This window comes from Panthera uncia, chromosome D2 (assembly GCF_023721935.1).
Source record: "Panthera uncia isolate 11264 chromosome D2, Puncia_PCG_1.0, whole genome shotgun sequence".
Taxonomy (NCBI): domain Eukaryota; kingdom Metazoa; phylum Chordata; class Mammalia; order Carnivora; family Felidae; genus Panthera; species Panthera uncia.
Window position 1 is genome coordinate 26118927 of NC_064818.1, and position 14421 is coordinate 26133347.

The following is a 14421-nucleotide window of genomic DNA, read 5'->3' on the forward strand; positions in this document are numbered from 1 at the left end:
AGAGCTTTAAAGAATGTTCTATAAATCTATAGCAAAATCACACTCTATACCACTGTGGAATGCCTGATTACTGGATATAATCACAGTATTGGTCCAGTGAGTATCCGTGTTTAATAATTAAGATAATCACTAATTTCCACTTCTGTTCCTCTGCTACTTCATAAGGCATGCACTATTGGTCTTTTAGTATTTCACTCTCATTGACCATGGACTCTAAATCATTATTTGTTGGTTATACACCTTTACAATGCCCAGTGGCATTTGCCACTGATGACAACAATAACAGATGATATTGAGCCACAACTACTGGCAGTGAAGTGCAGAGAGGAAAATGATAATAAATAACTGTCATCCCATTACTAAAAAGTACCTGAAATTCGTTCTACTCCGTGTTCTATACAGCAGAGTCTGCATTATTCAAGAATCAAGAAAGCATTTACTCTTTAATAAGAGCAGCCAGCAAAAAGGGACCCAAATGCATGTCTGATTCAGTGACCAGAAATTCTCATGAAGCATGACATGTATTCAAAAAATTCTCAACAGAGTCCACTTCAAAATTTTACGGTATCTTCCCAAATTGGATGGTATCAGGGAAATGTGTCAAAAGATATACTCAGTCCAATGGATACAGACTTCAGGAATGCTGGATAGAATACAGAGATAGAGTATCAAATGTATATGAGATTGAGCATAGAAATATATTCCAAGCACAGAGACACAACTATGGAGAACATGGAGCCTGTTGGGGATGCAAGATGCCTAAGAGAGCTCATAAAACATAGGTAAATGTGATCATTTTGGTCAGGTGGTTTGGGTGAGGGACAGTTTAAGCTGGCCTGCCATGAATGCAAAATCTGTAGTAATGAACTCACAAGACAGATATCCAATAAAAGGTTGTTATTTGAGTTAAATTGTCTGTACTGTACCTAATTACTCTTTAAATTTAAAAGAAATTTTGTATCCTTCCTCCATTTCTCAGATGACTGCAGCACCTTTTACTCTCTTCTCTTCCATTCCATTGATGATGAATCAAGTTTAATGGGGTGGTGGTGGTTTGTTGCTTGTTAATAAAAGATTCATTCCACTAACTCTGTATTTTAAGTAAATTGATATGTGGTAATCACTAAAGTTCTTAATCAGAAAACATAATCCACTTACTAGACAAGTTATATAAAGCTGTCTGTGCCTCAGTGATCTTATTAGTAAAACTGGGATAATGTATCAATATATCAAAGTTAATGTGATAGTTAGTTTATATACTGTGACTATCTTTTCTCGTTTTCTCCCAAAAGCAGAGTCTAAGAATGGAAGGTAGCTTATTCTGGGATGAAATCTTGGGGAACAGAACTGGGAACCTGGGAAGGATGAATATGGAAAACAAGGAGGGCAATTCCAAAGATATATTATCAAGCTGGTCACCATGGTACCGGTGGGGCTTGATCTCCCTCTGAATCCTTTGAGTACCTATGGAAAATGCAAAATAGTCCATCCAAGGAATATAAGAGTATTCACCAAGGTTACTCTGTGGAGTGTTAATGCTTCACACAAGATTATGCATATATTAGAATATCTGAATAGCTTCCTGAGGGATTCCACACAGCAATTTCAGAGAAGCCTCAAGGCAGGAAGTGAATAAAATCTAAGATATTCACATTTTATACAGAGAGATTTACTAGAGCAGAGAGTGGTCAGGTTGAATATAACATTGTTCCCAGTAGATGTGATGGGAAGGGATCTTTCTTGCCACTAGGTAGTAGTGAGGGTGTTGCCCAGGGGCATTCCAAATGAACTGGCCTGTCAGGGAAATGTGCACAGTGGAACACAAATCCAGAATGCAGAGAAGTTTTGGGATGATTTCTACAAGGTTAGAAGCAGTGCCTTCTATGAAAGATTCTTAAGATCCAGGACCATGGAGATCATCAACGTCTTAACCTACTATAATCAGGTGGCCATCTAGCTGGTCTGTAACCCCAGTGAAGAACAAAAATACAAATCAAACAGTAGTAATAAGAAGCTTAATTTCTTGGCATATAATTATAAAGTTTATAAAACACTTTCATATGCATTACCTTCTTTGAGGTTATTATCTTTGAGGTTATGCTGTGAGAAGGTAAGATATTATTCTTCTCATTTTTCAGATGAAGTACTTTGAAGTTTCTAAGTTTTAAGGTCTTAACCAAGGCTTCATTGTATACATGTGATGATACAGAATGAGAAACATGGCATGTTTATCCTAATCCCGGCATCCTAAAAGTTACCTTTATTGTAACAAAATTTTCTCCTATCAATTACTCTGTATGTCCTGACAACTACCCTCCACCTACAGTGGCTCAGCAGCAGCCTAAGTGAATCACTCACTTACTTGAAAGCATGAGCAAACTAGAATATCAGCAAACTTTATTCCCAATCCCATTGCCATTTGTAAAAACTGATCTCTTTCCAAAGATGCCTACTAGATTTGAAGAAAACTTCTTTTAGATGCTGGGTGCCCCCAGGCAGTTCCCAGCATGAACTGGTTTCTAGAGGGCTGGGAAGTAATCCAAATAATCAGCAAGGAATGGAAACTCAAGAAAACCAACATTTCTAAGAAAGCACAGGTGTCGTGACTAATATATATCAGTTCTAAGTAATCTGAATATTTGAAAACATGGAACTTTTGGGGAGCCTGGGTGGCTCAGTCAGTTGAGCATCTGACTTCAGCTGTAGTCGTGTCTCACAGTTCATGAATTTGAGCCCCACATTGGGCTATGCCCTGACAGCTCAGAGCCTGGAGCCTGCTTTAGATTCTGTGTCTCCCTCTCTCTCTGCTCCTCTCCTGCTGGTACTCTCTCTCTCTCTCCCTCTCAAAAATAAATAAATAAACTTAAAAAAGACATGAGACTTTCTTAAATTTATCTTTTTCTATCCACCTCCAAATGTAATGTCACTGAATTTAGCTAATTAATAGTAATAATGCTGATGATAAGTATACTATCACTACTATAGCTACAAATAATAACTAATGATTATTGAGAACTTACTATGAGCTAAGCCATGTGTTAAGGGCTCTACTAGTTAATTTAGTTATTTGCACAATAATCCACATATAGAGAGTACTAGTACTATCCTCACTTTATAAATCAGCGAACCAAGTTAGAGAAAGGCTGAGTTTCCCAGGTAACAGAGTAAGGGAGTGGCTAATTCAGATGTGTTGCAGGACAATCTAAGCTGCTATACTCTACTGCCTGGCTTTTAGACCCACGTTCCGCAGGCTGGTCTGCAGTTACAAATGATCATTGGCTAGGAAACCAAACTTTCACAGGTTCCCAAGCACTGGGTGCAAGTAAAGTGAGATACAATACCTCAGAGTAATTCAGAAGTTTTTTAGCATTGTTGGAGGTGTGTGTGTGTGTGTGTGTGTCTGTGTGTGTGTGTGTGTGTGTGTGTGTGTGTTGATGGTAAGGGGAGAAGAGGGCAAGGCAGAAAGGAAGAAAAGTACAGGGGTAGTTTCTCAGTTTCTTCCCCTAGAATTACAGAGTATATTTATAACTTCTTGGTTTCTCTTTTCTATCTAAATAAATGTGTGCACATTTGAATTCTATATTCCCATGACTGCTATAAACATCAAAAGTGGCATGGGGTGATTTACTACATGATCAGAAATGGTCTCCCTGTGGGCTTTCAAGGTAAAGGAAATAATTCCTCTCATGCTGTGGCCCATGGATTCCAAGGCTCTTCTTCCTGTGCTTTGCAAAACCACCCCCAGAGCCAGGAGTCCCACCTGTGAGCGCCTACATGATTGACAAGAAGAGGGCACAGCATATAGTTGTCCTCTCAGGGAGGTGACTTACCCGGTCAGTTTTCCCTTCAGTCTGAATGCTGGTGTGACTGCGCACCTCATGTTCCTCTTCCAAGTCAGAAACATCCTCCAGTTCCTCTGGGGTCTATAAAAAGAAAGCAAAGCATTGCTGGTGAGAATGCAAAATGGAAAACAGAGTGACCATACCTCAAAAAGTAAGCACAGAGGTACCAATATGACCCTGCAATTCTACTCCTAGAAAAGAAATGAAAATAAATACATGCCCACACAAAAGCTTGTTAAAAAAAGCTGTTCATAACAGCACCAATCATAGTAGCCAAAAAGTGGAAACAACTCAAATACAAATCTAGTGAGGAATAGATAAACACAATTCTATACAATAAAATATGATTTGGCTATAAAAAGGAATGGGATACTGAGACAGGCTGCAACATAGGTGAATCTTGAAGGTATTATGGTAAGTGAAAAGAGTCAGTCATAAAAGACCACATGTTTGCAAGCAGACTGGTGCAGCCACTCCGGAAAACAGTGTGGAGGTTCCTCAAAAAATTAAAAATAGATCTACCCTATGACCCAGCAGTAGCACTGCTAGGAATTTACCCAAGGGATACAGGAGTACTGATGCATAGGGGCACTTGTACCCCAATGTTTATAGCAGCACTCTCAACAATAGCCAAATGATGGAAAGAGCCTAAATGTCCATCAACTGATGAATGGATAAAGAAATTGTGGTTTATAGACACAATGGAATACTACGTGGTAATGAGAAAGAATGAAATATGGCCTTTTGTAGAAATGCGGATGGAACTGGAGAGTGTTATGCTAAGTGAAATAAATCATACAGAGAAAGACAGATACCATATGTTTTCACTCTTATGTGGATCCTGGGAAACTTAACAGAAGACCATGGGGGAGGGGAAGGAAAAAAAAAAGTTAGAGAGGGAGGGAGCCACACCACAAGAGACTCTTAAAAACTGAGAATATACTGAGGGTTGATGGGGGGTGAGAGGGAGGGGAAAGTGAGTGGGTGATGGGCATTGAGGAGGGCACCTGTTGGGATGGGCACTGGGTGTTGTATGGAAACCAATTTGACAATAAATTTCCTATTAAAAAAATAAAAATAAAATAAAATAAAGATGAAAAAAAAAAGACCACATGTTGATTCCATTTGTGTGAAATGTCTAGAATAGGCAAATCTATAGAGACAAAAGTTTGACTGGTAGTTCCTAAAGGCGGGGGTGACGGAGGAGGGAGTGGGCAATGATTGCTCATGGGTATGTAGTCTTTCTTTAGGATGATCGCAATGTTCTGGAATTAGATAGTGGTTAACGATTGCAAGATTGTGTGCATATACAAAAAAAACAGGTACACACCCTGAGTTTTAACTTCAAAAGGGTGAATCTTATCGTATATGAATTATATCCCAATAAATTTTGAAAGAAAAAGAAAGCAAAATAAGTAGAAGGAAGTTTTTCTCTCAGTCAAGAACTATTTGGCTAAACATTATGTGGTTATCACAAACCAAGATGCCTACATGTGATAAAGAAATGGAATATTTACAGTTAAAACAATATAACATTAAAATGCTACCAAAAACTATCAATAAATTAAATTTTCTAGGAATTTAAATAATAAATATATTAACTGCAGTGTCTATCCTAAAGAGCTAACCTACTTCCATTTCTTTTTTTCAATTTCAGCTTAGACATCTTCTGACAGGGAGGTATCTAGCTCAGGAAGACCTGGACTGGGTTGGGTCCTCTGCCAAGCTCTTCCTGACCCCTCCACTTCCACTCTCATGATGTTCCCCATACTTGATTGCAGCATTGTTTGTTGAAACAGGCAACCAGTTGTTGTCGCCTCTGTGAGGTAAGAAGTGGGTCTGCCCTGCCTATCGTCATATCACTACAATCAAGCACATCCATGCTTTTGAATGGATAAAGCAGAATTATCAGTGATAGCCAAAAAAGAGTTGGATACGAACAAAGCGAAACATACCAATGGCAACAACAAACCCTTGTCCTAACTGTACTTCCATATTTCAAACTGATTTTATTTGCATTATGTTATTTCTCCTAATTCCTGATTGTCTCTTCATCTTACTGGGGCAATAATTTAAAGATATCTGTTATTATTGCAAATACAAGTAAGAGTATTTAACTTGAATTAAGTTAATATTTGTTTTCCTTTAAATTATATATGAACCCTTTAATACAAAACCCTGGTGGGAAATTCAGAAATCAAACAGGTGTCATGAAAAATAACCAAAAGTGAAGTGAAAGATCTCTTCTACACACCTGGCTGTTAAAGATGGGGGAAGGACAGAGATTGCCTCCTCAGTCCAGCCTTGGTTTCCCTTCAACCTTGGTTTGCACACAGGCCCTTTGTTTATACTGAGGGCTGTGGAGGGTTTCCCTTCCCTTGGGACCACTCTAGAGATGAGAACTTGCAATAAGTTCACACTATAGAGTAAAGCTATCTATTTCCTACCACTAATGGCCTCAGATTCTTTCTCATCTCATGGATCTTTAACCAGCACTTCGTTTTCTAAGCCTTGCACTGAGCATCACCCAAAACTCTGCATGTACTTCAACTGACTACTATTAGATATTAATAGTCCCCCTCTTTCCAAGGCCTCTGATATGCTTGAGTAACCCTTATGTATGTTTATCTCTACAGGCAGCCCTTCTTTTCTGCAACTACATGCAGCTATGATCACAGGGCAACTTACTCTCTTTTCGTAGGTGTTAGTAACATTAGTTCACTTCTGTGGAACTTCTACACAATCGTGTGTTTCATTATTAGCCATTTTTGTGTATTTTTCCCACAGTATATTGAGAAAGAATCTTTTCGATTTCCCTCCTTGATACATCACCATCCCCTGAAACATCTGAATAAATTCAGTTATCAAATTCCTTTCCTTGGGTCCTATTGTTTTGCAATTGAAGGCTGTCTGGTGTCCTTACTGTGATCTGTTTCTTATAAATGCCCGCTGTTAATTACTTGGATTATACTTTACAATGAAGTGACATATAACCTCATTGATTCCAGTATTTTATTCAACTCAAAATAAAGTGACTTAACAGAAACTAAGAACTGCTGCTGTCAGAAGTCACAAGTACCATTTTTGTTGGTGATATTGCAGGAAGAGATAAGCCTACCATTTACGCCCACATACTTCTGCGCTGGTGTTTTTGTTTTTGTTTTTGTTTTTGTTTTGCTTGTTTGTTTTTGTCTTTAACACAGGACTATAGTCTTCTTGCAAAGCCACTACAACTGACCTCTTCTTTTCAGGAACAAGATCAGTGGGGGAGTGCTTAAAACACTTGCTGGCAGCATTTTGTTTTCCGTAAGGCAAGCAGTTGGCTGGTATTGCAAAAATAAAAAGTCAAATATACAATGCTATAATCTAAATTAAGTGGAAGCTAAGAGAGAAATAAGAGCATTCTAATCCCTTTTGGAGTGATACATTAACTCTTTTAAGCCTCAAGACAAATAATAATAGCGTAAATATTTAAAAGGGAGGAGGAAGGCGGGGCGACCCCCTATTGTACACTCATCTGGCAACTCTGGAAGGTGCAAACATCTGGAAAGTGTGTGTGTGTGTGTGTGTGTGTGTAAGTGAGATCAAACTACCTGAGAGCAGTGTTATGTAGTAGAAAGACCCAATAATGTTGAGTAATATAGACCTAAATTTGAATTCTGGCCCTCCAATTAGTGATTGTGGGACTTTGGGCATTTTGTGTACCATTTTAAACTTTGGTTTTCTCAGAACAAAGTTTTGGATAGTACCACCTAACTCCGAAATTTGTCGTGAGGCTCAAATCTACTAAGATGCTGTAAGGAAGAATTGCTTAGCCCACAGATAGCTAGAGTGCAGGAAAAGTTTGTTTCTTTCTTTTGTTGTTGTTGTTTTTTTCTCTTGTTTTTTTTCTTCTCATTCTCCACTATTCCATTCCTTACCCAACCCTTTATATTTTTGGATAAAATGTTTGCATCAATTTGGTTACCTCCATTTTATTCCAAATTTGTTACTCTGGATTGATGTGATACTCTAGTTACATTCACCCCATTTTTGAGTATATGATGTCTTGCACTAAACAGGGTTTAATATAATTCCACACACGTTGTTTTCTCCTAAATTCCAAGTAAAGCTCTCTTTTAACCTGATTTTACTCATATACAAGAATAAAATTATCCCTTAAGTCGGCCTGGCAAAGATTCACTCTCACATAGATTCTCAGTGATGATGGAAACAACTTTCCCTCTCTAAGCTGAGCTGTCTCTAAACTAGACCAAGAGGAAGATACAGATATCCTTTTTTTACTCAAAAGAGTGTTAATAAACTTAGTCATTATTCATATATTTCTCATATTAGAATTCAGGAAACCTTTTCATGTTTTTCTATTTTAACTCTTGCTTGTTGTGAAGCCCTTCTTAGGTAGCTCAAAGTGATATGAAATTAGCCTAGTTTCCTCACTTGTAAAATGGCAAAAATATCACCTAATTCTTAGGGTTATTGTGAGGATAAAATAAGATGATGGACTGGAACATTATTCAGTGACTAGAAAGTCCTGAAGTTTAATATTGTTTATGATTATAATAGATTATCATTAATTTTATTATAAGACCTCACTTTATGTGAAAGAGGCCAGAATCAAGTATAAAACTTGAAAATATTCAGGCTGAGGTTTTTACATAGAAACTGGAGCTGCAATAAACCACAGTGGCACATTAAACTTCAGAGTCAGAATAAATTTGTGGTTTTAATAAATATATATGTATATATATTTACTGAGATAGAAATGACTGCATTTATACATCTTTTTTCCCAAGGAGCTTCATGCTCTCTACAGACTTTATCTCATTAATTCCTTCAGCATTTCTAGGGAGACGGTACGCAGGGTTATTACACATAAAAATTCACTTGCACAGACTTTATAAATGTTTAACATTAAAATATATGAAAAAAGAAATTTGTAGTCACTGAAAAGGAAAGGAAAAGAGAAACGAAAGAGAAAGAAGGAAAGAAAGAAAAAAAAAAACAGGAGAAAAAGGATGGTCTAGGAACAGGAGTCACGCTTGACATTTTCCTCTCAAATGAAGGTCAAATTCTAAATCCTACAAGTGACTTAATCATAAATCATACTTCTCCGACTATCCATTGCTGGTTTACTACAATCAAATAACTGCCAGCGCAGTGACAGGAGCAGTCTGACACTCGGGGAAGCTGTTAGGAAGGGCACTCCAGGCCGTCTTCCCAAGCAGGCAGTGGAAAGAGCATGCTCAGTCAGGTCCTGCTAGCTGAGCTGACAGCACAGGATGATTTGGGAATGTCAATGTCAAAAATTCATTTTTATAAGAGAACTAGGTATGTTCGTAATATAATTTCAAGTGATAGAAACCTAAGAAATGCCTTTTTGCTGAAAACACACACAAGCACTTTTTGTACTCTTCAAACATGGCCCACTCATCTGCTCATTCTACATCCTGGTCTTTGGCTCTTTGTATCGACTACTCTATTGCCTGGAATGGTCCTCCTAGACCTCTTACATGGCTGGATCATTCTCACCATAGGAGATCAGATGGCCTATCTTCAGTCTTATCCAGTCTGCCCTGGTCAGTCTATCTAAAAGGAACCCTTTTCCCTACTTCATTTGTTTTTTATATCACCTTGTAATTTTTCATTAGCTCTCTTTTCATGATCATAACCTGAAATTATATTTTTCTTTTGTTTTTTTTTTTTGAAAGGGAATGTGTTTTTGTCTTGTCCCATTAGAACATAACTTTCATGAAAATAAGGATATTGTCTGTCTTGTTCATCACTCTGAGCACCTTGAAACAGCATATACTGTGTGCTCAATAAAAATATCTTAACTGAATAAAGAAATAAATGATTTAATGACTAATAAGCTTCGGTATCAATGTCAGAAGAATGTCATGGGACATTTTTAAGCTACAGAGTAATGTTTAATCCTTTCCCTTCTGCTTTCAATAAGTGTTGAGTTCATGATTCCTTGCTTAAGGGAAAGTTTGAGGCAAAGAATCCTGGATTTTGTATTTTAAAAATAAAGACTATGGAAATTAGAGATAATAGGTTTTGTACAGAGCTCAAGATTCTCAGATTTGGAAGACTAGAATGAAATCTATGGGTCCCGTTGAAAGTTCAGTACAGATATAAAAAGACATCAGAGAAAACACAATCTTCTAAACTCAGACCAGAGTTTGAAGTCTTACCAAGGCCTATAAAGTATCATGGAAAGAGCAAGTAGTAAACCTGGAGGAGCTACATGGGCTAGGACAATGGATACTCACTGGTAACTAATTTTAGAAAATTGCAAGAAATTGGTAGGCCTTTCTGATGCGTTGATATAGTCTAAGTCTCTAGAAAAGAGTCTCCAAAACCTAGCACCGTAAGCATCTTGTTCTGAATAATTCTGGTTGCAAAAAACTATCTTGTACGTTCTTGTATGCTGTGGGATGTTTAGCACTATCCCTAGGCTCTACCCACTACATGAAATAGGACCCTCCCAAGTTGTAACAATCAAAAGTATCTCCAGACATTTCCAAATGTCCCCCAGTGGGGAGAGGGTAGGAATCATCCCTGTCTGAGAACTAGAGATCTAGAAGTTTGGTTCACCTGGCCCAACACAAGTGACAGAGGTAAAGGGAGGGTCCAATGACTATTTTTTAAATATCCCATGAGCAAAGTTAAAACTATGTTAACTTAGACATTATAAAAATAAAAAGGTGTTTTTTTTTTTTTTCTCGTACATCCGAGTTTGTAGACTGAAGTTCATACCCCATATAATACCATTATGGTTATCAGACAGAAGAGGGCACTGTTCACTCATTTTAGTCTTAACCAAACACCTGGAAGATTATATCAGAAGATTGATGACAATAAAATTACAACCTTGGTCACAGTGTTAATGCCTGCATTTAATAAGCTGCTTCCCTTCTGGGATACTTCTTTCAACTTTTATTAATAACGAAAAATTATTACCTAAATACATGCAGTGATAGTCCAAGTTTGTTTGATCAGTAATAAAGAGGTTAAAAAAATCAAAAGTCACCTCAACTAACATATTTGAATGTCTGTTTTTTATGCATAGAAACACAGGCTATTATGCTAGTTTCTGGGGATCTTGAGACAAAACATAATCCTTGCTCTCAGGAGAGATAAAGGGTAAGGATATTAAATGTAAATAAGAGATATTCCCTAGAGTTACATGGTTTGAGACTGAGATTGAATGGTGAGACATAGAGAAATTTCCTTAGAAATGTCAGGCAGAAGAGGAGAATGAGTATAAAATACCTCAAGGTAACCTGGGAAGACATTTATTGTATTATCAGAAAGCTGCTAGGGTTGTGTTATAGTGGTAGATTAATGAACTTGAAGTTAGGATACTTGGTTTTTCATTCTAACTTTGCCACCAATTAGTTGTATGTTGTTAGGAAAATCTCATAATTTTTCTATGCTTCAGTTTTCTCATCTTTAAAATATGGGTGGAAAGTCATTAAAATTTTATATTTTCTGTAACTTCTCCAAGTTTTAAGATTTTATGAGTTCATGCATAAACTGAAAACATAACATTAATCTGGATGAAATGTTTTCCAAGTACTAGGAACCTTCAATACTAGGAGATAATCTGGTAAGTCCATTGAGTTCTGTGAAACAAATTCACTCCAATTCATCATATCAATTAGAAATATGGTTCATCTCTGAATACATGTATCTCCTGACTCTCACAAGGAATGAGAAGGCATCTAGTATTATTATAACTCTAGTCCCTAACACAACACTTGGCAAAAAGTAGGTGCACAATAAATATGGTTTTTAGTGAACTGATACAAGGAAGAAAGTAAATGGATAAGGAAATAAGGACAGATGTGAATAAAGACATATATTTCTATTTTCAAATGATCTATTAAAATCATTAGTGGTTTTTTTTCTTATAATCTTCCAAAAAATAATTCAAAACCTCCTCTAGGTACTATTATCATCCCTTTATGTTTCACAAGCCATTTTATTCTTCTTTTCCAGCACACTAAGAATATAACACCATATAAATTATTCCGTATGTTGAAACTAAGAAGCCTAGGTGAGTATTACATCTCTTAAAGGCTACAACAATTGAAATCTAATTTGACAAAGCTAAGTTGCAGAATATCATACACACACACACACACACACACACACACACAAAAGTCAGAGAAAAGAATACATCTATAATGCATTAGACGATATAATTAAACATGTACTCAGACTCGACAGCTTGGGCAGATAAATCCTGAACATGTAGAATATTGCTGTCAGAGGAGACACAACTTTAGTTGTTGATATACTTTTTATGAATTAAGTCTCTATTAGTTTGCTATTTAAAAATCTACCCAGGTCAGCAGACATCAAATAGTGGACCATGCAATGCCTTATGGTTGAGTCTTTATTATGATGATTATCATAAGAAGTGATCATTACAATCACTTAAGTTTATATAAATCCTGTCTAAGGACTCAAGTAATGATAGAATCACACAGGGTAATGCATATTTTAGCCTTAATCCTTCTTCCTATCAGGAAGCTTGTGACAGTCATTCCTCTGCTCCAAAGACACCAATGAGGCTAATAACTATAGAAAAGCACACAGGAAATCAGCAAGAGGGTCATAAATGAAAGTGGCATCGTCAATATCATGGTACTTATTCAACCACCAAATGAGTTGGTGATCCAGCTCTAATTCCCAGGACTCCGTATCTAATTCATGAAAACTGTCATAAGAGGTATTCCGGCTTGACATTTAAATAAAGATATGAAAGACTAATGAAACCATGAAGAATAGGATTTGAATGAAAGTATATTTTTAGAAAGTTCAAATATGAGAAACATCCAGATTCAGATCAGGATCCTTGAGATTCTTCTTTTTGAGTACAGAAAGGTGAGGTAATCATTTTTAATCAAGGTCTTAATGTTATTCATTAACAACACTCTGCTGGGTTATTCGGCGTTCCTTTTCTCATTCAGTCTTAACAATAAAACTGAAGAGGCAAATGGTATCATTTTAATACCATAGCTGAGGAAACTGAGCCCTAGAGTTAACACAACCTATTCAATATTGCACAGCTAATAAACAGCTACTTCAAAGTAGGTCCAGTGCTTGTTTTATGAACCAGCTTGGTAGTCACAGATACAGGGTAAATGTGGGAATTGAGTAGTTAAATTTTACAAGCCTAGAAAATAAGCTTCAAACAGCATGAATACACTGCTTTAGAACAAGGAAGGCCAGATATTTAGGGGTTTGATCAGCAGCACACCAGTAGACTGGTCCTTAATCTCCTCCTCTCCCTGCTGGATATATCTCTAGACCTCAGTAAACTTGGCATCTGGAGCAAATAGATGATTGAGCCTTTCTTCATTGCACCACTGCCACCTACCTTGAACCATATATTGTCTTTAGAGACCCAACTAAAAGAAGTCCTGCTTATTTCTCAGGATGGCACCCTGGCTTTAAGTTATAGCAAACTTCAGATGAATTCAGTTTTGGTTCATCACATGAGCAAAAGTATATGCCAATGAAACTGAAAAACAAATATGCTCCTGCGTCATTCTTTTTGTCTTCTTCTTCTTTTTTTTTTTAAAGTTCTATATGAATTGAGCTATACTGATTACCGAAACTATTAAATGTGTTTTGGACAGAGCTGTGATTTTATATTCTCCTTCTAAAAATATGAACAGAGGAGTGCCTGGGTGGTTCAGTTGGTTGAGTGTCTGACTTTGGCTCAGGTCGTGATTTCACGGTCCATGAGTTTGAGTCCCGCATCAGGCTCTGTACTGACAGCTTACAGCCTGGAGCCTGCTTCGGATTCTATGTCTCCCTTTCTCTCTGCCCCACCCCACTTGCTCTCTCTCCCTCTCTCTCTCTCTCAAAAATAAATAAACATTAAAAAAATCAAATTAGAGCAGAAAACCTAAAGCCAAGTATCTTGTCAAAGTTCTTACATTGAGGCAAAAATTGTGGTGGAGCATAGTATAAAGATGGAGTATCTTATTTTAGGTCAAATGCTCCCTTTAATATCTTGTGGCCTTGAACAAGTACTTAACTTGATGAGAACGCAAGTCCTTCTGAAGTAAGTGAAAAAGATTGAACTAAACAATTCAGAAAATCCCATTCAATTCTATTGTTTACAAGTCTATTGCAGGGTTGTTTTTTTTTTTTTTTTTTTTTTCCTTTTTTTATTTATTTTTTTTTTTACAATCAACATTGAGACAAAATGAATACTTAGAAAAAGGTTTGAAGTAGCAGGACACCCTTTTCAAGTGCTGCATACAATTTTAAATCACAAGATCCTTTTGAATTGTTAACCTCTCAGAAAGTTTGAAACAACTTTTTAAATTTGTTTTACTCAGGACTAATTGGACGATGGAAGGGCTCTTCATAGGTAGTAACTGACGATACCATGGAGAATTTCGGCAGCACAATTACTCTCACCGTTCTATAGATGGGAGGTATGCTGTTGTTGGGCACAATGCAATAATAATAGCAAGAGTAGTGGAGGTGTTGGTAATGACGGTCATGGCAGCAGTAATTGTGGTAGTAAGTAGCAGCCGCTACAGCAGATGAC

General features: G+C 37.0%; 1 protein-coding gene across 2 annotated transcripts in view; it reads right to left on the minus strand.

Moving 5' to 3' along the window:
* Positions 1-14421, minus strand: part of CTNNA3 (catenin alpha 3) — a 1717381-nt gene that overhangs the window by 183824 nt on the left and 1519136 nt on the right. For both annotated transcript variants that reach the window (XM_049646151.1, XM_049646149.1), the window contains one exon: positions 3831-3923. In XM_049646151.1, the coding sequence (XP_049502108.1) occupies positions 3831-3923 (93 nt within the window). The remainder of the gene's footprint in view (positions 1-3830; positions 3924-14421) is intronic.